This window comes from Maniola hyperantus, chromosome 5 (assembly GCF_902806685.2).
Source record: "Maniola hyperantus chromosome 5, iAphHyp1.2, whole genome shotgun sequence".
In the NCBI taxonomy this organism is placed as follows: domain Eukaryota; kingdom Metazoa; phylum Arthropoda; class Insecta; order Lepidoptera; family Nymphalidae; genus Maniola; species Maniola hyperantus.
This window is the reverse complement of record NC_048540.1, coordinates 10658018-10685249: the sequence shown is the minus strand read 5'-3', so window position 1 is coordinate 10685249 and position 27232 is coordinate 10658018. Positions and strand designations below refer to the sequence as shown.

The window sequence follows — 27232 nt, the reverse complement described above, 5'->3', positions numbered from 1 at the left end:
GAATAAAATCGATAAAAGAATTGCTTGAAGAAAAGAAATGAATAGTTATAGTTTAGCGCGAATGCGTAGGTATTCCTCTGATTTAAAAAGGAATCTTATGCATTACCTACAACAATTAACCATAAATAGATAATTATTGAGGAATTAATTGACCCTGCTCAGTAGTGGGCTGGTAATGGGGTGATCATGATGGTGATGATGAGTTAATTGATGAAGTAGTTTAAATAAATAAATAAAAATGCGAATAACCTCGGAATATTACAAACAAGCTGTAGTCAATTATCGGGTTTAGTATTTAATTAATCTGGGCAGCGCCTCTTTGCACATTACTAATGGTCTAAGTCGTCAAGAAAAAAAAAAAGTTTGCCCTCTATAGGAGGCGTGGCTGACGTGGTCATTCCGATTTAAACTACATACTTACTTACTCGTACCTTCTCTTTATGCATTGATTGGGTTGAAGCAAATATTACCGCATACTTAATTGACTATCCGCATGTGCACGTATCCTATATTTCAATTTCATAATGGTAACATTTTACAGAACTACCTGATTTAATTATTACATCAACTCTGATAAGTCATTTAATAGTTTGTCATGCAATTAAATGCCTGTAATACCTACTCTTCAATATTGATGTAGGTAGTTTTAATAGCGGAAATGTTAGATCATACCTATGTCAGGTAAAGGCTTATAGGTTATTAGTGAAGTGATTTACTTAATTAAAATGAAATGTAAATAGCCAAGAGTATTGTATATAGAAGGGTGTACTATCAGAACAGTAGTAGTAAAGTATTGAAGTAGAAAAAAAAAAAAACGCGGTTTGTGAACATTGAATATGGCTGGAATTAAAGATTATGATGAGGGTCAAACTCGAACAAACTTTTATATTAGGTATACTTACGAGTAATTATTAAAAGAAACCAGTTGCAATTAAATATGAAGATTAGTGTCGTTTCTTGGATACCGACACTAACTTTTGGGTTTGAAATTTCCACTAAATGGGGGCAGGTTACTTGAAACAATTTATTGAGGACTTTTCTGCAATAGCTAGGCTATTGTCTGGTGCTCGGTTACGGTAAAGTGACAGCTATTGGTGACTATCACAATCACCTCTGATCGACTGATACTCGCACACTATTGGCTACAATGCATTGTTGCAACAAGAATGACATAAATTCAGCCAATCACAACAATTGCGATTGTAATAGTGATTGATACAGGTTTTCGGACGATTCTACAAACAACAAGAGGGTGGCATTATTTAAATATTAAAAGAAAAGAAAAAAAAAAATCCAACGCTGATTTTTGTACAATATTATCCGGGGGTTTTCATAATGGATTTTCCAAAATTAGTCTCCTAATTCATATTTGAAACAAATTCCATAATTTAAAATAGAATAGTCATTACAAATGAAAAATGGCTTGAAAACTCTTGATGTGGTCTGGTTGCTTGATTAAAAGTCGATTTAGAATTATTAACGAACTCATCTTTTGATCAATAAAAATAATGTCTGATTTCAACGTCTACTGCTGATCCCAACATTTGACACATCTGTTCTGTGCCCGAAGGCTCTCAATACATGAAATAGTCAATATAAATAGAATTTAGTTCTAAAAAAAAAAAACGGTTATACCGAAATGAGATCTCTATAAAAGTTTAAAGACTGAAAGAGAAACTTTTGCCGAATAACACAACGGATTCTCTTAGAGAAACTAGCATTTTAGATAAATTATTAGTACGATATCTCTAGTATTTATGGCTCTAATATTGCTAAGGCCCAATTTCACCAAGGGTGGCTTTGTCCGAGAATAACTATGTCAAGAATAAAATTAACCGCTACATTTGCTGTTGGATGACTTATAATGCGTTTCACCAATTTATACCTACCTATCTTAAATTAGTTATTCTTTGAAATAGAGTTTTGTTAGCTGTCCATGGCATGATTGAAATGATACGAAATGAAATAAAATGAAATGATTTATTTTTCCAAATGTGAGTAACGAAATAAATGATGGTACACTCATGGATGGTACCACTCTTTCACATTTTGCCATTTATGTTTACGCGTGCAAAATATGTAGTTAGACTTTTGCTTACAAAAAAAAATTTGGAATGACCAGAACGATTGAATAAGTCAAATAATTAGTGAATATCAAAAACTGAGAGTACTCCGATTCTCCGATTACTTATACCTCATTTATACCTACATTAGTTTGAAGTATAAATAGGTATTTGTCAATGTCGATTGAAATTGATCGTCTTATAGCTTGCCTTGCGTTACCATGGTGACGTTTTTGATGTCATTTTGATTTTAACCAATAAATAAGCCAGATATCCATCAGATCTCCCTTTTCATTATTCTTAGGTATTTAGTGAGAAGAAAAATTGGTTATTTGAGAGTAACTTACGACTTTATCCTGGGTATAAATAAAATTGATTTCATGATGAGGAAATGGGCTACTTCTGATCAGAGTAAAATATTCAAACAATTGGCATGTTGATCATGGATCACAATCTTGAGTAATCAGAGTGATTCTTAGATGATGAGACAGGCTCGATGAAAGATTGAACTGATTTGTAAGCTTATTAAGACTACTATGATTATTTTAATGTAAGTAAGATTATGATACTATAATATTATGATGATATGATTTTTTTTGTAATAGTATTTGATGTTATATAAGATTAAATGATTACTTTGATTTCATTACCACAAATATGATACATTATTATTATGATGTTTTGATATTTTGTGTAATAGTACTTGACGAATGATCGAACGATTACTTTGATTTCAGTACAACAATTATGATACTATATTATGATGCTTAGATATTGTTGTGTAATAGTATTTGATTTGATGAATGATAAAACTATTACTTTAATTTTAGTACTACGATGATGATACCATACTATGATGATTAGATTTTGTTGTGTAATAGTATTTGATGAATGATTAAACAATTAATTTGATTTTAGTAATACGATTATGATACTATATAATGATGTTTAGATATTATTGTGTAATAGTATTTGATGAGTGGATAAACAATTAGTTTGATTTTAGTAGTAGGTACGATTATCATACTTTGTTATGATGTTTTGATATTAATTATATGTAGTGATATTTGAAGGTATATTATTGAATGATTACATACTTTGATTTTAGTTTTACAATTATGATACTTATTATGTGTTTTGATATTTTTGTGTCTTGTTTTTAATGAATAGTACTTATTTGATCTGATACTCATGATAAAACGGGTGATGCTATTATTGTTTTTTTTGATGTGTTAACAACAGTCGTTACATCTGGAAGTCGTACACGGCCGTGAAGTCTGGTAGCACGATGAATTCTTGACTTGACGGTGAGGGGTCCGGTGCAGATGAGTAGTGGAGTCGTTACATCTGGAAGTCGTACACGGCCGTGATGTCTGGTAGCACGATGAGTTCTTGACTTAACGGTGAGGGGTCCGGTGCAGATGCGATTAATTGGATTGGAAAGCGAGGGTGGCCCAAAGTGGGTAAAGTCCTCGATGCAATCCAGATTATGTTTCAGAAGCTGTACACGAATTTACTTTAATTTTATTTATTTAGTTTTGTGGAAACAAACAGTTATAGTACATGGATAGTTAGTACATAAGATATAAAACACGTAAACCTAAATATTCCAATGAAAAAAATTAATACTTATTACAAAATTATGTCTACTACTAAATTTGGATGTATTTGGATTATAATGTACATATTGCTGAAATTTTGTGATATTGTTAGGTATAGGTATAATATTATGAAAATAGGTAAAAACTGTTTTGTATAATAAGTTTGAGGACAAACTTAATGTAGTCAGAATGCCCGAATGTTAGATATTATAAATAAATGCAGGTACCTATTATAAAATAATGTACACAGTTGTAGGTAGATTCTAAATATTGACTTGACAGTGTTAATTTATCTATATTTTGTGAGTGTAGGAATGGATTGATGTGAAGGTAGGCTATAGAACGAATGTTGCCTGCATTCGCTTCGTTTATTTTGAGTTATAATAGTTAGTCTTACGACACACCGATTTATTCCTATACCAACATCCAAAGTGGTAACAGTGATTAATAAAACTATGAGAAATTCATCGTTATTCTTTCTGAAGATAGAATCCTACCTCAATATTCAAGAATCTCCTCGGCAATCTATTAATAGTAAGGAGATAGTTTTCTTTTTGGGCTATCATTTTTGAAGATGTAATTGGCAGAGCGGTCTTGTTTTTAATTTTTTAATTAGATGCTATATACTTGTGAAAATCGAAACTTACGCAGGCGAAGTCGCGAATATTATCTAGTTAAAAGATAATATTTTCATACATATTGCTACTTGCTTCTGTGACACTTGTACACTTGTACTAATAACCAAACATAAGTTATTTAGCTACGTGAGGAAGGTACGCGTTTGCGCCGTCACATATCTGCTGCCTACATCTCAGCACCCCTCATATTCTCATGTGGGTAGGGGTATAAATTAGAAATTTAGAACTCGAATTTCATTCCCTTCCACTGTTTCAACATTTGAACTTTACTTATAGCCGACGCAGATGTTAGAAAACCGGGCCAGATATAATATAGAGGACTAAGTTTACGTTAAGATTTTGCACCGAAAGGGTGGGTTCAGGTAAGGTGCCCCTCGGTAAGGGTCTATCACTTAAGTTTTCTGTTTCTATTAAGTTTATTGTAATATAATGTACGTTTCCAAGTAGTCACCAGGTGTTGCTAGGGGCTTAAGTTTTTTGAATTGATTTATGTTTATGACACCCAGGTCGGTTCTATTAAAAAGTCAGTTCATGATTGAATGTTGTATGTACTCTTGTGTATGTTAGCTTGAAGCTTATAAAAATAGTAGAGGACAATAGACTAATAGGCTTACGGTGATGCTGGAAAATTGGAAATGCTTTGTTCATTGTCATGAGTTTTTGAAAAACTAACAAAACCTAAGCGTAGTGTGGTAGGGAGCAAAACGTTTGGCAGAATTTTTGTGCTTCGATGCGCAAAAAAAGCAAAGTGAATGAGAAAAAATGGTATGTCAACGTAAGTGAACTTCCAAAATCCAAAGGCAAAAATTATATTAATGTTTCCATTATTCTGTAATAAAAACGCAAATTATCTTCAAACTTTTTGTTTCTCAGAAGGTAAGAGTAAACCTATGTTCGTGTTTCTGATTATGTAGACCTGTGTGTGTAGGTACAATAGAATATTAGGATTTTCAATTGCGAAGCTTTTACCTTGACTCGCACAGAGATATAATCCGCTAGTGGGCATATTAAATATCTTTAACTACGCTACATAAAACCGATATTAATTAACAGGGTTTCCTCGAAGCAAGATGTAATGGTTAAGGTGGATGTTATTTATGTATTAGGGCAATATTAGGGCTGATAACAAAAATATATATATTCACAAATATATTTCACACTAATACTATAAAGGCGAAAGTTTATAAAACTAGTCGATGGATTTGGCTGAAATTTGGAATAGAGATAGATTATACCCTGGATTAACACATAGGATACTTTTTACCCCGGAAACTCAAGTAATTCCCGTACAGCTTTTATAAAACTTATATCCACGCGAACGAAGTCGCAGGTAAATTAGAAAAAAGTAACTAACTGACTGACATCACTGACAAGTGCGCTGTATAGCAGAAACTGCTGGGTTTAGAAACTTGAGATTTTACTTGCAGGTTTAAATAATCAAACACTAGCAGTAGGGCGCATCAGCTAGTAGTATCATGATTTTTGACAAACTTAGAATAGAAAGTTTCCTTTTTGAACCTTATAAATTTGAAAATCGATTTGTTGTAAAGAAGACACACCATGGCTAGTAAAAATAGTACAGTACGCGGCAGAAAGTAATGTACATCGACCTTTAGGAGGAGATAGCAGATTTGTAGAGCATTATCTCAGTCGTTGAGACTAACAAAACGTCATATAGGTAAGAGTGACAGAGACAATGCTATACAAAACCAAAATGTCATTCTAAAGGCCAATGTACATTACTTTCTGCCGCGTACTGTACCTATATCCACTTTTGGTAGTGCACCTATAACACAATCTTAACTCTCATTGCTGATGGCCATAACCCCGTTTCATTACTCACATAAAGAGGGGGGTTTGCTTAGGATAATAATGTGGTGCCCCTGAAATCCGTCCGCATATGAATAATATTTATTTTTTCTAGTTATAGCGTGTTGTTAATTGAACTATAACATATACATAGGAATCCGTAGTCAATCCAAGGGCATGAAAATTATAAAGAAGCCAATCCTGTACATGACCCAAACTTAGCCTTGGGTCATATCCCGAAAGTTTGGTAACCCTAGATGTGATTCAGGGAGAGTCTAATTGCGAGTAATCCTTATCTATCACTTTAACCACTGCTGTATTGAATTGTTAATCTGATAATGTTTAATTAAATCAGGCTCTTAGTTTATAAGATGACTAGCTTATGCCCGCGACTTCGTCCGCGTGGACTACACAAATTTTAAACCCCTATTTTACACCCTTAGGGTTGATCTTTAAGGTGACGCAGGACGCTCGACCGAAATTGGCAGCGCACGTGGGTAACATGTTTGCTTTTCACTTGACATTGTATGTGAAAGTTGAGAGGCACGATGATTTTCACCGAAATCAAGCGCGCGAAAAGGGTTCAGGAAAAGTATTTTTGAGAAAAAACTGCTGAATTTATGTTTGCAAAGTAAAATTATTTCAACTAATGAATAAATAAACTACGTCTAATGATAAATTGTTTTAGAATTTTCATATCCCTAATCTTATTTATTTACGCCCAAAGTTGTCATTAATTTAGTGTTAAAATAGGAATCTTTTGAGCCTCGTAACTTTTAAATCAATACTTTTTTCAGTGTTTTATATATCAATAAACCTAGATAATGACGAGATAAATCGATATAATTCTTAGTTTTGTGTGTACAATATCGAATATTGTTGTAATTTCCCTCCTACGTTTGTATGAAGAAAGCACCGAACTGAGTCCCCTTAACTATGAGATTTTAACATTATGAGCCTAATAAAATATGTCATACTGCTAATTGCAAAAATATTAAATACAAAACTTTTTTATAGACACTTCAAAAATGACAGACTTTCATACAAACTTCAAACCCCTATTTTACCCCTTCAGGGGTTGCATTTTGAAGAATCCTATCTTAGCGGACGCCTACGTCATAATAGCTATCTGCATACCGAATTGCAGCGCGATCCGTCCAGTAGGTTGAGCTGTGCGTTGATAGATCAGTCAGTCAGTCAGTCAGTCAGTCAGTCAGTCAGTCAGTCAGTCACCTTTTCCTTTTATATGTATAGATGACATCTTACTACAAATGGAAAATAACAAATTCTACTTAAACAATAGACATTATTCAAACCTCGAACCTAAAGTTGCCAGGCTTAAAAATAAGTTATCCTTTTTATTTATTTGTGTAAAACCATAAATTTTGCGCTTTTTGTGTTAACTATAGTCCCGCAAATTGATAATGTCCGAGGCCGCCATTTTAGTGACGTCAGCGCTAGACTGATGATTCGAGCTGATGATACATTTTTATTTCGGCTGACGTCAAAATGACGTCATTTCGATGTTAATGAGACATGGTTCCAGCGGAAAAGCAATTTGCGAGACTTATAACTAGAAAATTAGTTACATAGTATCAAAATTATGTTCGGTAAAAGGAATATTATATTGTAAGGAATTGGCTGATCTAGTCTACTATATGCAATAAATACCCAAGGGAGAAACCTGGCAACGCTCAGTTTAACTTTGATAAAGTACAACATAAGTATGAATAGTTAAAATTCATCGTCATAATGTTTATCTTAAGATTATTTTCGTGCGTGCATACGAGGCGCACTCAAAGGACCTAACGTGATAGCTTTCAAGCTCAATATAACAAAGTACTGAGTGCACGCATTAAGTAAATACCTACGCACATTTTATATACGATATAATCAACGATCTCTATGTATGATAGGTATATTTCACTAAAATATATATAGGTGAAAAGTCCTGACTCACTCATTGACTGACCCAAAGTCTTGGACGTGGAAAGCTGAAATTTTATACAATGAAATAAAACAAGGAATAAGGCCGGTTTTTTATTTCCTACAATTATACCTATATATTTTATGTTTTCGCTTTAAAGTTCCTGTGCCTATAGGTATATTCCGTAACTATGAATCATTATTAATTATCAGAAACTTCTTTGGCAGGTAAGTAAGTACCTAATTATAATCAATAACAATTTTTTTCAGGATAAGAAGCAACGGATTTTGTATGGTTATATTGCACTTGGAGAGTGACATAGACTTTTTATCCCGGAAAATCAAATAGTTCCTACAGGATTTTTTAATAGCTTCAATGTACGCGAACGAAGTCATGGACATCAGCTAGTAACTCATAAGCCACAACTTATGATCATATATATTATATATCTTGTAACATAATTAGCGAAAATCAACGAAACAACTCCAATCGCCAAAATCCTGCGCAAATTGTTGGGAATCGTTCCAAGACGGTTATCGTAGTTCACACCCGAGCAACGAGGAAAATTCGTGCGTAAATTCATAAGAAACAGCGGAGGCAACGCTTTTCACATCACATACATTATAAGTAAAGAAGCGGTGCGGAATCAAGAGGCAGTTTGCATGAGTCTCATTTCCTTGACTCAGCTAAGGCCGGATTAGGGCGCTTGTCGCACGCATTCAGTGCCCGGCGCTCGCTCGACAACCGCGTCTCAACTTTTTGAGTTACACATTCTCACGCATTTCCAATAATATAATTCTTGGACTAGGTACTTATAAAATTACTTAAAGGAAAACCAACGGATTATTCCGTCGAAAGGACTTATGGTGTTAGCGAAAAAGATTTTATCGTATATTTCTTACCGAAACGTGTGTTTTTTTAAAGAATAAACAGATGCTTCAATAAAGAAATGGATTTGGAAAGCTAGAATATTATTACAGTACCAAAATAACTCTCAGATATTATAATGAATAAAATATTAACCACAATATGATAACAGCTATCACAGGGTGAAATAAGGTTAAACTACTAACTAAACTTACTCCGGTCAAGATTACACCCTACCATCAATAACTATATTCTCCGAGGTGGATTTAAGGGCGACGCCAGACTTTATCTGATGTAGCTGAGGATTAATTAACTTAAATGCAACAAGTCCGAGTTTGCGTTGCTCTCGAGAACGACTGTCCCGTGTTATATTATGGAAGCTGCTGAATTAAATAAGGAGATAGTAAAGTTCTTCATGATCGTATTAGGTTTTGGGTCTTGTCAAAGCAAATTGTACTTTACCAACTTTGTAATAGAACTCCTTACAAGTTTTTACAACCAATTGATATATACGAGACGGCATAAATGGCTGCGGTGGCTTCTACATATTTTGACGGCAATATATTCATTTGGATCTGATAAAATTCGTTACGGTGAAATTATTGATAACGTTGTTCATTATTTATGATGTTGATGGCCTACTTACGGAAGCTTTTATCAAATAATTGGCCTTGCTAAAGCTCGATATCTCGAGAGAGTAAAAATTATAAATTTTCCTTAAAATTAGATATGAAATCTTTATTATGGCAATCTCCCGTAAGTTTCCTTATTACAAACTGTTAGATCTTATTTTTAGGGTTCCACACGAAGAGTGCCAACGGGATCCTATTGCTGAGCCTCTGCTATCCACACGTCTGTCTGTCAGCGGGCTGTATGCCATGAATCGTAATAGGTAGAGAGTAAAACCTTAAGGACAAGATAAGTTTTTTCTTTCGTTTAAAGTTATAGTATTAGCATATTATGTGCCGTGTGTCTAGGTATATCCGAGTATAATATGAATAGTTTTGTTTGTTTTATGTAAAATAATGCATAATTTAGGGAATTTATAACTACGTAACGCTTTCGCAAATTAATTGACATGAAAAGTCGCGTTTGCTCAGCTCTACAGTGCACTGTGTTAAAATTGTGAATAATTTTAAATGTACCTCCACTTTAATTTTCGTAGTCAAACTAGCTACTTGTGTTGCGCGGCTAATTAATTATAAAGTGCGTTTAAAATCCTACATTTTAGTATTTTTCTTTGCAGGAAAGACGCTCTGCTAATACAAGATATCTACCGTTCTTACAATATTTAAGACGAGATGATGCCCGCAACTTCGTCCACGAGGATTTCGGTTTTTTTAATCCCATGGGAACTGTTTGATTTTTCGGGATAAAAAGTTGCCTATATAAATTTTCAGGATGCACTAAATTTCATGTAAATCGTTTAAACGAATAGGTCTTTAAGAATCCCGTGGGAACTATTGATTCTCCGGGATAAAAAGTAGCCTATGTCCATCCCCGGTATGTAAGCTAATCGTGTACCAAATTTCATTAAAATCGATTCAGTAAAGCACGGAAATGTGAGCGTAAGAAACACGATAATGTGGGTATTAAGATTTATATTGCTAATTTGATTGGTATTTGACCTATCTGTTACGCAAATAGTTTGACGTCAATGCAAAATCAATTCCAAAATTAAATTGAATTGACATCCTTGAGATGCAGAGTAATCAAATACTAAGTTACATCAATTGACTATATTTCATGACGTCATAAAGCACTAACAAATCGATTGCCGATGTTCGGCTATTTGGTCGTCATATTGAACCAAATTGGTGAGATCAAATATACAGCTAAGTGAATTCACATCTTATACTTACCGGAATAAGATACTAAATGCCGTGTGTCGGGGTTTCGGAAGCGTCTAATGACGGCTAGGAACACAATAGCACGTGGCCCTTGTTATTGGTATCTGACCTGACCGCAACGAGCGATTTGTCCAAATGAGATCCGGACCTCTTCGGACGTTTTGTTATTTTTTTCTTCGTACTCTGGACCCTGATGTATTGACTTGAATTCACACGTTTAAGGATAAATAATTTCCTTTTATAGGAAAGGGTTTTTTATAGTTCGTATTTTGTTTCACAACAATTTAATGGTTTCAAAATTAGGATCACGTCACTTAGAGCCTCATCCATTTTTGAAGTATGTTAACATGCTTGAAACTACTTATTATATTACCAAAATGATATTGCTTGATTAAATCACTTTGAAGGTTTAAAAATATTATGTATAGGTCAAATATTATGTAAAGCACATGTTTTAAAACCCTTATGAACAATACATCTACTATGTACCTATCCACCTACTGTGTCATTTTAGATACATGTTAAAATCCCGCAAGAATCCTTAGTTTTTCCGCGATAAAATATCATCCATCCATCTCCAGGTATGTTTAAGTATTGTTCCTTGAAAAACTGATATCGGTTCCCAATCTAATCCAGTTTCCAATCGGTCCACGGCTGGACATAAGCCTTTTCAAGAGTGAGTCACAAAGACGGCCATCCTCAGCCACTCCCTTCCCCTTCCCACAACCTTCTTCAGGTCATAAGTCCAGCGAGCTGGAGGTCGCCCTACACTGCGCTTATCGGTACGCGATCTCTACTCCCGAACACATCTGCCCTATCGGTCGTCAGACCTGCGACTGACATGACCTGCCCACTGCCACTTCAGCTTTGCTAATCCTTTGAGCTATTTTTAACCGACTTCAAAAAAAGGAGGAGGCTCTCAATTCGTCGGAATCTTTTTTTAAATACAAGTTCGAAAATAACTTCTGTAAAACAGTAGCGGCGTGAATCGTCAATGTATTTAAATTACCATACTCAAAGCGATTGTCTGCCAAAGCTTCGCAGCGTGTAAGATAATCCTTTACTGCATAATCGGATATCCGCTGGAGCACCGATAACAGGTTTACCTTAACATTGATTGATTGACCGCTCGTTTACTGTTTGTAAACCAATAAGTATTTTGTAAAGTCGTTTACGAATCGCGGAAGGTAATTAAAAAAAAATCTAACTCTATACGCTTGTTTGTATATTTACATACTAGTTATCTATTATTAACTGACTTCCGAAAAGGAGGACGTCCTCAATTCGGTGCATTTTTTCTATGTATGTAATATATAGGTATACCGATTTCTCCTAGGTTTCTGGACCAATTCGCATTTTTTTTTTAATTAATAGAAGAAGTTTGTGAGATTGTCCCATATTTTTTTACGGATCTGACAGCTGCACGGGTACTGTCCGCATTTGAAGATTTAGGGACTGTTGATGGTGAACTAATATTGTAAGTACCAAGCAACGATTTCCTGATTGAACTCCAAGTCCCAACCCTTATACTGAATTTTAGTAATAATTTTTTAACTATATCCTGTAAATATCCTATTTAAACAAAAATCCATGCTAATATAACAAATGCAAAAGTGTGTCTGTCTGCTAGCTTTTCACGGCCCAACAGTTTAACAGATTTTGATGAAATTTGGTCGAAGATTTTGAAAAAATCCCGGGAAAGGACAGAGTTCTCACGGCATTCTTAAAAGCCCATCCGTTAAACCGATTTATATGAAATTTGGTACAAAGGTAGCTTGCATAACCGAAATTGACATAGGCAACTTTTTATCCCGGAAAATCAAAGAGTTCCCATGAGATTTTTAAAAAACCTTAATCAACGCGGACGAAGTCGCGGGCTTCAACTAGTATTATTACAAAAGAGAAAGTGTTTCCGGTTTAGGTCCAGTTGCAAGACAGTTAAAGTTACGTACCAAACTTTGACCACCAAGAAGAAACAAAGTGGGTTGCACAAGTTAGTATTAAAGTTAACAAATCCAAGTTGGCTTTTCATGCAACTACTGAGCATGCAACCGCTTAATGTTGTCATGCAAATAAAATAAAATAAAATAAAAATAAAATAAAATAAACATAAAATGCACAGATTATGCATCCCGAAGACGGGCATAGGTTGCTTTGTCTCCCTGAAATATTTTTTCGTAAAGAAAACAGAAAATAGAAATTCAACTGTTAGTTAGAAGTTATTGTTTCCTACAGTTTTTTCGAGATGATAGTAATTTAAGTCCCTACTTAATATGTTGTATACCTACAAAATATATCTATTTACATTTTACGCCCTAATAGGTCGGTCGTAAAAGCTCTAATGAGCAAAGCAAGAGGGTACCAAAATATCACCAGAGTCATTGGGCATGTCACCGATACCTATTATTTGTATGTAATTTCTTGTAAAGCTCGGAACGGCACGCGATCCCGCCTAATGTTTCACTCGCGTTACTGCGACAACATCCACCTTTTACCAAATTGTATTTTCGTGTTCCGAGCTTTCCTTATAAATACTGTTATTAAGACAGCGACACCGTGACAGGTGCTAATGTTTGTAAGTATCGAAACCATTTGTTGTAATGTAAACAGTATGTCTTATATATGGCGCTGGATTACTTTGACTCTTTCCTGACATCTAAATATATAAAAAGAAAAGCTGACTGACTGACTGATCTATCAACGCACATCTCAAACTACAGTAGTTTCAGATGTGCGTTCATTTCATTTCATCACCGGCCCACTACTGATCACGGTTCTTTCCTCAGAATAAGAAAAGTATAGGACGGTAACGTTACGAATATTATTTTTTGTATCAATAAAACAATAGAGTACTTAAGAGTTACTCTTAGTAATAACATAGAAAAGTAGTTAAATATTTTAAGGTTACTTTCAGTCGAAATAAATTAGAACTATAATTTCACTTTGACCTAATGGTTGTAGTTTCATACCTACTTAATTATTTCACTCTTACTACCACACACTACGCAGTTTATTTGATAAATACTGTTTGAAGAACAGATCTCGTATATGCGAAGACCCAAATTCGTGACTATTACAAGAACTTTAGCGAATAAATTAGGGGGAATTGTGGAGCAGGTAAAACGCCTGTTATCTCCTTCGTAATTTTACAGCTTTCGGGACAAAATCTTTAAGAGCAATTATTCCAATTTTAACTCTGACTTAAATAAAAATTACGACTCCAATCGACCTTTACCTTTTATCCTACTTACGAGTAAACGCGGTCACAGTTTCTGAGATTCTGAGTCACCCAAAAGCCGTAATAGAAATTAAAATCTTCAGCTTTTAACTACTTAGAACTTCTCTCACCCAATCTACATTATAGTTATTTGCATAAGGTGCGAATAGTTTTGAGGACATATTGTGCGAAAATGAACTGTATTATATCCTCATAAATATCAAAGTAGTACTCTTGGAATGGGCTCATTCGCTCGCGGTGCGGTCGTCGGTACGTACACTTACAAAGAACATAAAATAGGCTTTACAAGGCGAGAGGCAGGGCGGGTTGGACCGGTACATCATTACGAGGCCCCGCGTCATTTGTTTATTAAACACCCTCTGAGGTGGAACAGAATAATGGCAACGTAGACTTTGTCACGGGCGTTTTCCCTTGAAATTAAATCGTAATGATGATGCGCCTCACTCGCCGCACGGTTCGGCTTCCGACCCCCGTTATTAAGTTCCCTAACGTCTTGAGGTCAAAATGAATAGGTTTCTTTAAAAGCCCGATAGTATACCTACCAGCTGTCATAGATATGAAAAGAATTGGGTTGAGTGGTCCTCGGAGCGCCAAAAAGTACGAGGGGAGTGAAAATGGCGCTGTTTTCTACGTCTCTGTGCCTTAAATTGGTATTTTGTTTTATCGCGACTCGAGTGTTCTGTATTTTTTCTGTTACATCTTTTATAAGTATATTCGCACGACGGTTATTATTAACAATTAAATTCAAAATATAATATGTCATCTATACCTCAGATATTAGAGCGTATTTTTAGACTAAAATAAAGTTTCAGGCTAAAGTCTTTTTTAAAGTTTTTTTATTATTCATACAAATACCTACTAGATACTAGAAAATGCCATGTTTCTTTTTTATTTCCCCTGGGAATTCTTTAATTTTTCGGGACAAAAAAGCCTATGTACCTAGTCCCCAGGGTACAAGTTGTCTCTGTACCTTTCGTCAAAGCCTTTAAAACCGATTGGACCGTGAAAACAGACAGATACACTTTCGCATTTACAATTAGTATGCATTATGACATTACTATAAACTGGAACGTACAAATCTAAAAAATAACCAACTAAAATTATTTCCAGAAAAGAAAATATACCCCTATATTTTAACTAGCTTATTCCCGTGACCTCGTCCGCATGGACTACACAAATTTCAAACCTAGGGGTTTGAAATTTGCTTTTAACCCCCTTAGGGGTTGAATTTTCAAAAATCCTTTCTTATCGGATGTCTATGTCACAATAGCTATCTGCATGACCAAATTTCAGCCCGATCCACCCAGTAGTTTGAGCTGTGCGTTGATAGGTCAGTCAGTCAGTCAGTCAGTCGGCTTTTCCTTTTATGTATATAGATTTTTCAATAAAGAAAGTCTGTGTAGTATCAAATTTGATAATTAAATATCACGAAAATGAATAATCACGTATAATTAATTTATGTCACATAATATTAACAGTAAAATATAGGGATGCGAAATGAAAAGGCCTAACAGCCACAAGGCGACGCGGCAGTATAAATGATGCCCTTTCATTTATTGTGGAGGAAGTCATATGAATAATGATATATAACTATGTCTTGGTCGTACATAACAACGAGGGATCTGATATACGCGTGTATTTTATTTGATCTGATACATAATCCGTACTAATATTATAAATGCGTAAGTGTGTGTGTCTGTCTGCTAGCTTTTCACGGCCTAAAAGTTAAACCGATTTTAATAAAATTTGGTACAGAGGTAGCTTACGTCCCGGGGACTGATATAGGATGATATATATATATATATATAGAGCCTCAATAGCTCAACGGGTAAAGGAGTGGACTGAAAACCGAAAGGTCGACGGTTCAAACCCCGCCCGTTGCACTATTGTCGTACCTACTCCTAGCACAAGCTTGACGCTTAGTTGGAGAGGAAAGAGGGGAATATTAGTCATTTAACATGGCTAATATTCTTTAAAATATATATATATATATATATATATATATATATAATATATATATATATATATATATATTTTTTATAACGGAAAAATATATATATATTTTTATAACGGAAAAATTAAAACAGTTTCCACGGGATTCTTAAAGGCCCATCCGTTTAACCGATTTATATGAAACTAGATGATGCCCGCGACTTCGTCCGCGTGGATTTAGGTTTTTGAAATCCTGTAGGAACTCTTTGATTTTTTGGGATAAAAAGTAACTTATGTCCTCCCCCGGAATGCAAACTATCGCTGTACCAAATTTCGTCAAAATCCGTTTAATGGATGGGCCGTGAAACGCGAGCAGACAGACAAAAAGATAGACAGACACACTTTCGTATTTATAATATTAGTATGGATTCGGTACAAAGATACCTTGCGTCCCGGAAATTGACATAGGCAACTTTTTATCCCGGAAAAACAAAGATTTCCCACGGGATTTAAAAAACCTAAATCATCTAGTAAATAATAAACGATAAACTGACTGACGTATCAGTTTAAGAGGTCCAACCGCTTGATCTATAAATTTGAGATTTTGCATCTAACTAAATATCGACAAGCTTCGGCCGTGGCCAGTTACCACCTTTCTGGAAAAATTCAGCCAAATCAATTTAGCATTTCGGCCAGCATATCGGTACTTAAACATTATAACTATAACTCACTACAACTTTAAGGCATCCATTATTTAGGGTTCTGAATTTTTAAAGTTTTTGGCTACTTTTATTCTACAAAAGTAATAAAATAATATTACCCCTACAACAAAGCGTAAAGCCATACAAAGAGTAGACACAGATACAGCAAAACAAGTGACGGTTTGCGCAGGACTAAGAATTAAATACACAAATCCGGCGGAGATTTGTTTTCGTACAATGCAAAGTCATACGCGTCGTGTTCAGATTGGACCTACTTGTTTTGCGTGCATTATACCATATTAAGGCGCAGACACATCAAAAGAGTCGCAGAGAGCCGCTGAATTCAAGCGGCGCGGCACGGCGGCTCAAGACCATGGCGTGTGGAAATCTATGTCCATAGAACCGTTCGGACTTCAAGCCACCACAAACCGTTGATCTATAAAGGAATTCTATATAGGTGTGCATGCATAGGCTATTATTATAACTTATTTTGAAGCTTTGAATACGAAAGCTTCCATATGTGAGGAGGGTTCAAAAGTAAAAATTGAAATTATAGGTAGGCCGACAAACTTCGTGCATTCTATGGAAGAATTTTAATTAAAAAGTTACTGAAAGTGCCCGGCTATGTGTAATCTGGTGTAGATTAATTTATAATTGGCTGCCCGTGGTTAGGCACTGGATTGTTATATTTGTGGGGCTTTATTAGGTCGTTACTAATTACACGCGTTTTCCTAATTGGTTACAAATTAAATGTGTCATTCGGTAAGCTTTGAACAAGCATGTGTTGTTTCACCTGTTCTGTATTGTTTCAGTAAAATAAACTATGTATTAGAGTAGTTCTATAATCCACACTATCCACACTAATGTAACAAACGCAAACGTGTGTCTGTCTGTCTATTTGCTAGCTTTTCACGGTCCATCCGTTTAACTGATTTTGATTATGGTACAGAGATAGCTTGCATCCCAAGGATGGACATAGGCTACTTTTGCCCGAAAAAATCAAGTTACCACGAGATTTTAAAAAACATAAATTCACGCAGCATCAACTATTTTGTACATAGAAAGCTTGCATTCCGAACAAGATATAGACCACTTTAATGCCGGAAAATCTAAGAGTTCCCACGGGATTTCAAAATAGACCTAAATTCACGCAGACATCATCTAGTAGTTTATGACATGAGCATAGATTTTGGAGTTTTTTCAAGAGGTTTGCGATGCTAAGATTCAAAATATTTAGATAAAAATAGTATCTTAACATGGCAGTTCACTTTCTACGAAACGTTACACCTAATTGGTATTTGATATACTTTAATTTTCACAATCACAAAATAATATCGCAGTGTAATATCTCAATATATTATAGTAAATTTTAAAAAACCATGAACACCAGCGAAAGCAAATTTTTCTTGCTCATCGCAAGAATAATATCTACGAAAAAGAAGTAGGTAAAGCACATTAACGTTTTCCAAATAATAAGCGTCTAAAGTACCCCGTTAAACACTTTCAGAGTAAATGAAATAGCGGCCCCATTAATATTTAACTTTAACGAGGCTTTTTAACGATACTTTTAAAAACGGAAGTCCAATAGGTATATTCGTAAAAATATACGGCATGGTTTTATGCTAAAAGAATACCTTTACTTACTGTAATAGAAGGCCATTCATTGTAATTTAATTTTGCGACTAAAATATGGATTTAATAAAGGTACCTAGCTGTTTTTAGAAATTTATCCCGGTTCTATCACCAAAACGGCTTGATTTCTAAAACTATTGCATAATTTTGGTGATGTCTAGTTGTACTTACTCGTTAACAACCAATACTCAATCTATTATACCTAATATCAAAAAATGAAATCTCAAAACAAAACAAAAAAGTTTTAGAAGTTTCGGGGCGAACTACTAGTTTTAAAATTAATTTCTATATGATTTTATTATTCAAAAAAATATACTTTAACCGGTCATAGTGTATAGTGTTCCTACATATCTATCTAATAAAAACCTATCTAAGCTTGCATGTAGCAACTAGCAACGTACCTGCGTTGAGAGAATAAATTCATTCTTGCGTACCAGATTCGAACCAGAGGAGGCAAGCAAGCACCAAGCACACATAAATCTACACAACGCCCTCCTGGGTGCCAGTACGAGTATATAGTAATTTGCGAATACGGGCAACGCGTCGTGAGCATTAACTATTAAATTCGTTGCATATTATAGTATAGTTAGTGTTGTACTTAATCAAAGTGAGCTTCGTAAATTGCAATTATGTTTTTTATGTCTAAACTTCTGTTGATGTTTTCAATGAATAAATGAATTACATGATAAAACTGTGGACCTAACTCCGAAGCTTGGTTTTAATCGCTACCCATTAGGCTGTTATTATCTTGAGATTAATAAAATAATTAATTATCTATAGGTCAGTGATGGGGAGCAGTAGTGATAGATAATATAGTATTTTGGTATTCGAAACTCAAATCACTTAGGGATTTCGAGTACTAGTAGTCGAAATCCAACAATTCTCTCTGCATTAGACTAGATGTTCTATGAGAATTTGTGTTTACAAAAATTCACTCGAGCGAAACTGTGGTGGGTCAGGTTGTTTATTTATGTAGAGCGTTACAATAACAAAGCCTATGTTACTAGAAGCCATTTTATATATCCTGTAATAAATGCACGTACAAATATAATCTTACAGTGCACATTATTATAAAAATAGACTCGATAACATTGTAGTCATGCATACCATTAACCTGTTTAGCTGACTTGTTAGTCTGTCATGGCTTCTTCTTAATATGTATCTTGTTTAATGTTTTCAATATAATAAGATTCCCGATTTTAGAAGTCATCTCCCAATAAAAATTAGGTACTTACTAAAGACTCCATGAGACAGAGCTTCAGAGTTTACTACTGTTTAAAATTTTCTACATGGGTAAAAATTTGAGTGTTGAGATAGGAGTGCAGCGTGCAATTTTTGTTTGAAACACTCTTCCTTCTGATTTGGTTAAACATCAAACTGTATATAAAAGAAAAACCGGCTGTCTGATTTCAAAGTACATCTCAAACCGCTGTTGAAAACCTTGAGATTTTTCATGTAAATTGTCTCTATTCCTTCAATAAGAAAGGATTTTCAGAAGTACGAACAGAGTCAGAGTTTGGGTCAGCTAATAAATAGCTTAATTAAACTTTGTTTAATTAATTGATTAATTAAATATAGTTACCGATACAATACCGATAGAGCTTTTACTGTAAGATATTTATTGTAAATCACTTTTATGTAATTACTTAATTGTATTGTTGTTTAATGACAAAATAATGTATGGGTAATAAGTACAAGTGAGTACATACTCGTACCATTATAGGTAAACTGTTCGATATTTCGACATAGTTGCATGGATGAACATCTCGATGTAACTCGTAACGAAAAAGCGACAAAATCATAAATATTAATTACTAGGCCCGTGACTTCATCCGCGTGGACGTACGTTTTTCAAAATCCCGCGGGAACTTTTAATTTTCCGGGATAAAAAGTAGCCTATGTCTCAATCCAGGGTATAATCTATCTCCATTCCAAATTTCAGCCAAATCCATCCAGTAGATTTTGTGTGATTGAGTAACAAACATCCAAACATCCACACTTTCACATTTATAATATTACTAGCTGCCCCGGCGAACTTCGTACCGCCTAACAGTCGATTATTTTTCAGGAATTGTTTTAAATTTTTCTCGCCGTAAGAATCATCCTCGTACTTCAAGGAATATTCTGAAAAAAGAATTAGCGAAATCGGTTCAGCTGTTCTCGAGATTTGCGATTACCAACACATTCTACGATTCATTTTTATACATAGAAGATTAGGATTGTGATAATATGTAGGTACTTGTTATACGAGTACCTATATGATTACTCCCATAAATAATTTAGTACATACCTACTAGAAGTTTAATATAGCCAAAGTTCCTTGGATTAAAGATCTCGGTCGTCTTGAAGGGGATACCTTCGCAACACCTTTTGTTTCGACGGCCACCAGCGAGACAAGAGATCCAAACCTCACTTGACACGATTTTCCCTTTTCTCAAATTCAAATGATCGATATTTCTACCTACTTTTTTTATGAATACGAACACTTAAAATATCCGAAACTGATGAAAATTAAAATTTTGTTATATTTGCGCACATTTAACTCATATAGGCAAAAGAGAAGACAAATTCATATACCAACTTACGTTTACGTGCTTGACACGCGTACAAATAGCACCACAGGCTACATAGTACTGGCGCGATGTTTAAGCACATTTGGGTACAATGACACCCACGAACATGCTTCAGACATGGTGGCCGTTACCAGTTTATAGAAGTTGATGATGTGGGCAAACTGTAGGTATAAGACGTCACATCAAACGCGTACACGTAAAACATTCATAACATCATGAAGTTATCTAAATATATAAAAGGAAAATCTGACTGAATGACTGACTGATCTATCAACGCACAGCTCAAGCTACTGGACGGATCGGGCTGAAATTTGGCATTCAGATAGCTTTATTCACATAGTTTAGATTATGACGTAGGCATCCGCTAGGAAAGGATTTATGAAAATTCAACCCCTAAGGGGGTAATATAGGGGTATATTTCTGTAATCCATACGGAAGAATCATGGTATCAGCTTGTTTATATATAATTGTATGGAGGGCATTTGATGTGAGCAACCGCGATCCATCACACTGCACACAATCGTGCGACATTGTGTCGCATGTCGCCGTCGTGCGCCGCGGTCGCGACCGCAAACCCTACCTCACGTTCTCCGCGGTGGAAACGCGTTCATACATTTCCTTCTATTACAACTTCTTAGAGCCGTTGAGCACGTTAATGTTAGCCTGTGAACTTCCAAGTTTGGACATAGGTCTTCCCTAATGAGTACGAATTTCTGTCTAAGTAATGAATACGTGTTTCTGCAGAGATCGATAAGTACAAAACCACAAATGGATATGTCGATGAAGCTACAGATGAGTCTCGTCTTGCAATATTCGTACAATTTCCCATGGTGAATATTCCACATACGTCGAGAACTACTTTCCCATCGGGTGCGGCGCAATGGCCGTGGCAATGCACTTTCGCTGACCCCATGCCTCCTCCCACGGACACCATCTCACTCTAACTAACTACTTTCTTCATTTCCCCTCTCTGTTGCACGCAGTTGCGCCTGCGCTTCCCGGTTGCCGAGGTAATAACATTCTACGACGCTATACGTCGTCGGCGTGGAACGGGTTCTGTCGATGACTTGGACGATTACTTGTATGAGAAACAATGGTTACCACGATCACATTATTTTAACAATCTGACTTAAGATTTATGTTCTTACGTTAATATTTAGCAATAGCATACAGCAGCATAACAAAAACAAGAATAGCCTAAGCATATCACTAGTCCTATAAGTTTTGAGGCAATATCATATCCATAAAAATTCGAGATAACCTACAGACGTCACAGGTTTTTCCTATTATGTACTTATAAGTAGGTACGTAAGGATGCAGTATAAGAGTTTTATATTATTAACTTAATTTAACGAATGCAACGACATACAATAACAAAGCATGAAGTTTGAGAAAGCAGAGAACAAGTTCCACTATATAGTTTTGTTTCACCCAAACCAAAACAATGCATTACGCAAACGAAACAATAGTTCAAAACGTAACATTCGTAGATCCATTTTCCGTAAGTATAACTTTCTTGGTGGAAACTCGAAAGCGGTCGATCTTTCTGACGCGCTGTATTGTTTCACTATCTCGTTCCATTCCAGGTGAATGGTTCTCCTGCATATGTAAAACTTATTTCCTACTTAAAATGTCTGCCTCGCATCGACGATATGAAGACGTTCTGACAGTATTGTGTACGGTTTCATGGATCCATTAGAGCTTGCATCCTAACTCATGGATTACATAGATGTATCTCCATCCCGTGTAATTTAAAAGCTGGATATCAAGAGTACTATCAGCCACGGATATTTCAACTTTAACGATCAAATATTTAGGACTACATTCGTTAGTATCACTCTCCGGAGGACCGCGTCCTAGACTTGCGAGTGTATCGTCGGCCGCGATGCGAAGTGTGCCAACTGCCCGGCCGGCTCTTGTATTTTGTGGCATAAGTCTAAGTATTTGAGTGCACATTTGATTGCGCAGTCTATGTTGTTACGAAACATCGCGACTAGCAGCATTCCATCGCACAATGAGTAATTTAAAAATTCAAAAACTCGTCGCCGCTCCGCGTACGAGAGGTGAGGCGATCCTACGAGAGCGGCTCTGCAATTTAGACTGTTATCTGTTTACGTTCTACACAATGTGCTTGTAAACGAGAAACAATCCATACAGAGAGAAGTTAAAATACAAACATGCCAAACCACCTTCGATGCACCGAAGAGGATTTGATTGAAATTACTAAGGCAAACACAACGGCATTCGTAACAAGCCCTCGAATAAACTCATTCATTATTCTGCAAACATCGGAACAAAAGTAAAGCTCGTCAGTGGGTAAGTACGGAAAGCGGTCTTGAATCTAATATCAATTACGGGAAAAATAAGGAATGTAATTCTTCGAAGAGAGCCGCGTGCTGGATGCTAATTGGTAAACATGCAGCGCAACGATCGCCACGACCGCTAAAGCGCGTTCCCTATTTAAAAATGAAATTCTTTCCATTCATATATTCCAAACTAATTGCACTTTATTCAGCTATGTACCGATGCTACATCGCTTTTAATTCCAGAATAGGTATTTTATTGCAATTTAATTATTCAACCTTTAATTATTCGATGTATACATCTGTAACATTGTAATGCGTGCTTACCGAGATATGTCAGTTAATAAATGAGGCATGTTTGAAAATGCTGCTATAATAATTCCATTACAATATTAACCGAAAATCAGCCGAACTGAAACCGAAAATGAACTCGTATTATACGAGTGTGTCCACAGTAGGTAAAATGTGTGGCAGTAGGCATTGTTTGAATTACTGGAAAAGTAAGTAACTGGAGATAATAATGAAAAGAAACGAATGTTTTTATTATATTAAACAAAAATGAGGTTTTTAACATTAAAAAGAATTCAATATGCCACTTGAACTTTAAACAAATTTACGTGCATATAATATGTTCCTTAAACCAATTCCTTCACGTTTCAGGTTACAATTCCAGTCTGGGAGATCAGATTGTAAGTTCACGGAGCTTTCAACTCTACTTTATAAGAATAGCTTTTAAAGTGGATCGCGTAAGCATTATTTTATTTTTAATGTAGATTTTTATGCAGAATGTGGGCCGTAATTAGTCATTGGAGTCGTGAACACTTACCAAGAGTTAAGTGGAAGAAAGATCTACTAAGCCTTTTGTTAATGATTGGAATCTATCCGATCCGTAGCAGAACTAAATAAGAGTAACCGACATAGCACAACGGGTTGCAAAGCTGAAGTGGCAATGGGCAGGGCACATAGTTCGGAAAACCAATAGACATCCCCCCCCCACTAACTGGACGAACGACATCAGATGAATCGCAGGGAGCCGCTGGATTTAGGCGGCGCCCTCCAAGAGATCTATGTCCAGCAGTGGACGTCTACCAGTTGATGATGATGATGACTGCACTAAGCCTACTAAAACCTTAAGATTTTTCATCTATAAGATCTCTATAAAATGACCTATTGAGGATTTTGAGAATTTCCATCCCAGCGAAGTAGGGGCGGGCGGATCAGCTAGTAGTAATTTATATAAGAGAAAAACCTGACTGACTAACATATCAATGGAGGTACCTTCGTCTCAAACAGCTGGATCTAAAAACTTGAGAGTCGCGGGAAAAGCTACTTTAGGTATTATAAGGTTTATACACAGTAGCCTCAGTTTATTTTTGCAACTTCTCCAGAGGTACTTGCCAATATTATCTGTAGAAGCATTTGGCAAAAACTGTAGTGAAGCGGGCGTATAAAAATGAATACCTAAACAATAAAACACAAAAATGTAATATATAAAATGAATACCTATGATCTAACAAATCAAAAAACTAGAATTAATTCCAATAAAATATTTCTAAACACATATAATATGAAGTCACATTCACAAAAAGTATAATCTATACATCTGCGGTTCTCATTCATTTCTCTCGAAATCGTATTCACAAATTGGATGTACAGAAAACTCCAGTGGAAAAAAATGTTTACATGACTTACGGGAGTTTGAAATAGCAAAAAGCCGAATAACTTTGTGGATTCCGCGTTTCGCTTTGATACTCTTGAAAGTATGAAAATCTTGTTGATTAACTCTTCGGTCTCTTCAAAAGTATTTTTTTTAACTTTTATATAAGGAAATGGAGATAGCTATATTCGAATTCAATTTAAGTTAGCCAAGGCGATGTAAATACAAATTTATAAATAGCGAGTTACTGACACTGAATGATGTTTAAATAACGGCCAAATAAGTTCATATTGTAAGGTGAGAGAAATAGCGCTATTTGAGAGCTTTCTCGGTAAATGCTGAATATGCCGTTAGTAGTTATTGTCGAGTTCATAAAATATCTTCTTCTTAAATAAACATAAAAAAATTAACGATGCTAGGGAGTCTATCTCCCAAAATTAACTCACAGTAACCAAAAATATTATTAAAAAATTGAAAGAAATTCTGTAGACATTTGACTAAAAATCCGAAACCGGGGCGGGTCCTAACTTAACTTTATCTACTTATAGGAAATTAATGTACATTTACTCATTGTACCTTAAATGAATTTTTACAATTACGTAATACGTACAACCCTTATGCCATAACATCGTATTGATGTGCAAATTACCAACAAATTTTCGAAAGGAACTCACCGTTTCGGACGCTGTGTAGCGCCCGTTGCTGCACTCAAGTAGTGAAGATTCACTCACCTGTAATAAGAAATAAAAATCAGTATGTAAGTAAACAGCGGAAAAACTAAATAACTAAGCGTATTTAACTACCTGCATACTCGGTTCAACTAAGAAATTCACTTAGTTAATACTTTTATCTGGATACGTACGATTGCTTTTGACCCTGATGTTTTATAGGGTGGCTTAAGCCAAAACTAGTTAACAAGAAACACATGAAGGGTTTTGTTTTAACCTTAATATAAATTCATAAAATCCTACCTAGATAGATCCTACCATAGTTGATCCATTTCAGAGCTAGCATGTGAAAAATCACGTGAAAAGCCTTTTAATATCATCATAAGGTAACAATAGCCTGTAAAAATCACGAAACAACCATCTATTTAATCCTGCATTATTTTTTCGCATGCGCATGATCATTGACCCAAGCTAAGATGCTAAAGAGAGTGCCAGCAAGAACACTCGCATCGCTTTGTGTTAGAAAAAGAAAAACATCTAGTTAAACTAGTAATGTAGCAAACGATTATATGTGCGAAAGTTTAAAAATCACTTCCCATGAAATATCACATGTGAAAGCACTGTGAAGAAAAATGATAATTTCACCAAATGAAAATGATTTAAAAGTAGCAATGAGGCCCATCTTCAGATCCTACATCCTCATGGTTCGTGTGACATTACTATTGCAGCATCAGGAGCTGGCGTTCGAAACCGAAGTTTAATAACAGTCTGTTTTCTGTCGCCTCGCTGTTTAGGTGGACATTATCCTAGCAGCCCAGTACCCAGCACATCATGATTGAGGAATTTACATAACGTTGTATTATTATTGTGATTTGTGTATAAAGTGCCATCGCAACGTTTTCGTTGGCTACTTCCATTATAAACAGCGCCTTAAGGCAGAAGATTAATATCAGTCCAAGTCCTATCCGCAAAGCATTTTCATTTGTACCCTGTTTCCCCACGATTCATAGAAGTAGGGGCAGACCGCAATCTGAGCTTAACTTCGTTACGGGAATTGCTAAATGCCCCATTGTTGGTCAAGCCCCGCCTGTGGCAGCCCAAGGATAAGACATGCAAATAGATATCCGTTTGTGTTCAATTTAATTTAGTTTGAAGGGATTCCTGTACCTATTTCAGTTAATTCTTGATTATTGACTTGCTAATTTCATGGGTACATATTAAAGTGTTTAAAAATAAGTAGGTATTTCCTTTTTATTGGTGTTGTGTTTACACAGAAACCTGTTTTATAAAAATCTTTTTATATCTTTTAAAAATATTAAATTTTGCACAATCAATTGGTGAAAAGTTTACTAAAATTAGTTAAGCACTTTTCGATTTAGCGTTCTCAAACAACAAACGTGAAGAGGGCCGACTTCATTTACAATAAAACATAATAAAATTACGGTAAGTATCTATGATTCTAAAAAATATGTAGGTAGTAAATAAATCTAAGACAAACGAGGAAAATTGAAATTGCTCTTTTGCATATTTAACGAGATACATAATTATGTTATTCGTGTCATACAGAGACGGCAAATCATTCAGCTGCAACTTTTATCTTGAAACTGAAACTTTTATCTCTTATATCTATATATATAAATGGAAAAGGTGACTGACTGATCTATCAACGCACAGCTCAAACTACTGGACGGATCGGGCTGAAATTTGGCATGCAGATAGCTATTATGACGAAGGCATCCGCTAAGAACGGATTTTCGAAAATTCAACCATTGA

At 35.3% G+C, this 27232-nt stretch overlaps 1 protein-coding gene across 14 annotated transcripts in view; it reads right to left on the bottom strand.

Moving 5' to 3' along the window:
- heph (polypyrimidine tract-binding protein 1 heph) overlaps nt 1–27232 on the bottom strand; it is a 554552-nt gene that overhangs the window by 183295 nt on the left and 344025 nt on the right. For 3 of the 14 annotated variants that reach the window (XM_069498756.1, XM_069498760.1, XM_069498757.1), the window contains one exon: nt 25466–25522. The exons of the other annotated variants lie outside the window; for them this stretch is intronic. In XM_069498756.1, the coding sequence (XP_069354857.1) occupies nt 25466–25522 (57 nt within the window). The remainder of the gene's footprint in view (nt 1–25465; nt 25523–27232) is intronic. 14 annotated transcript variants of the gene reach the window in all.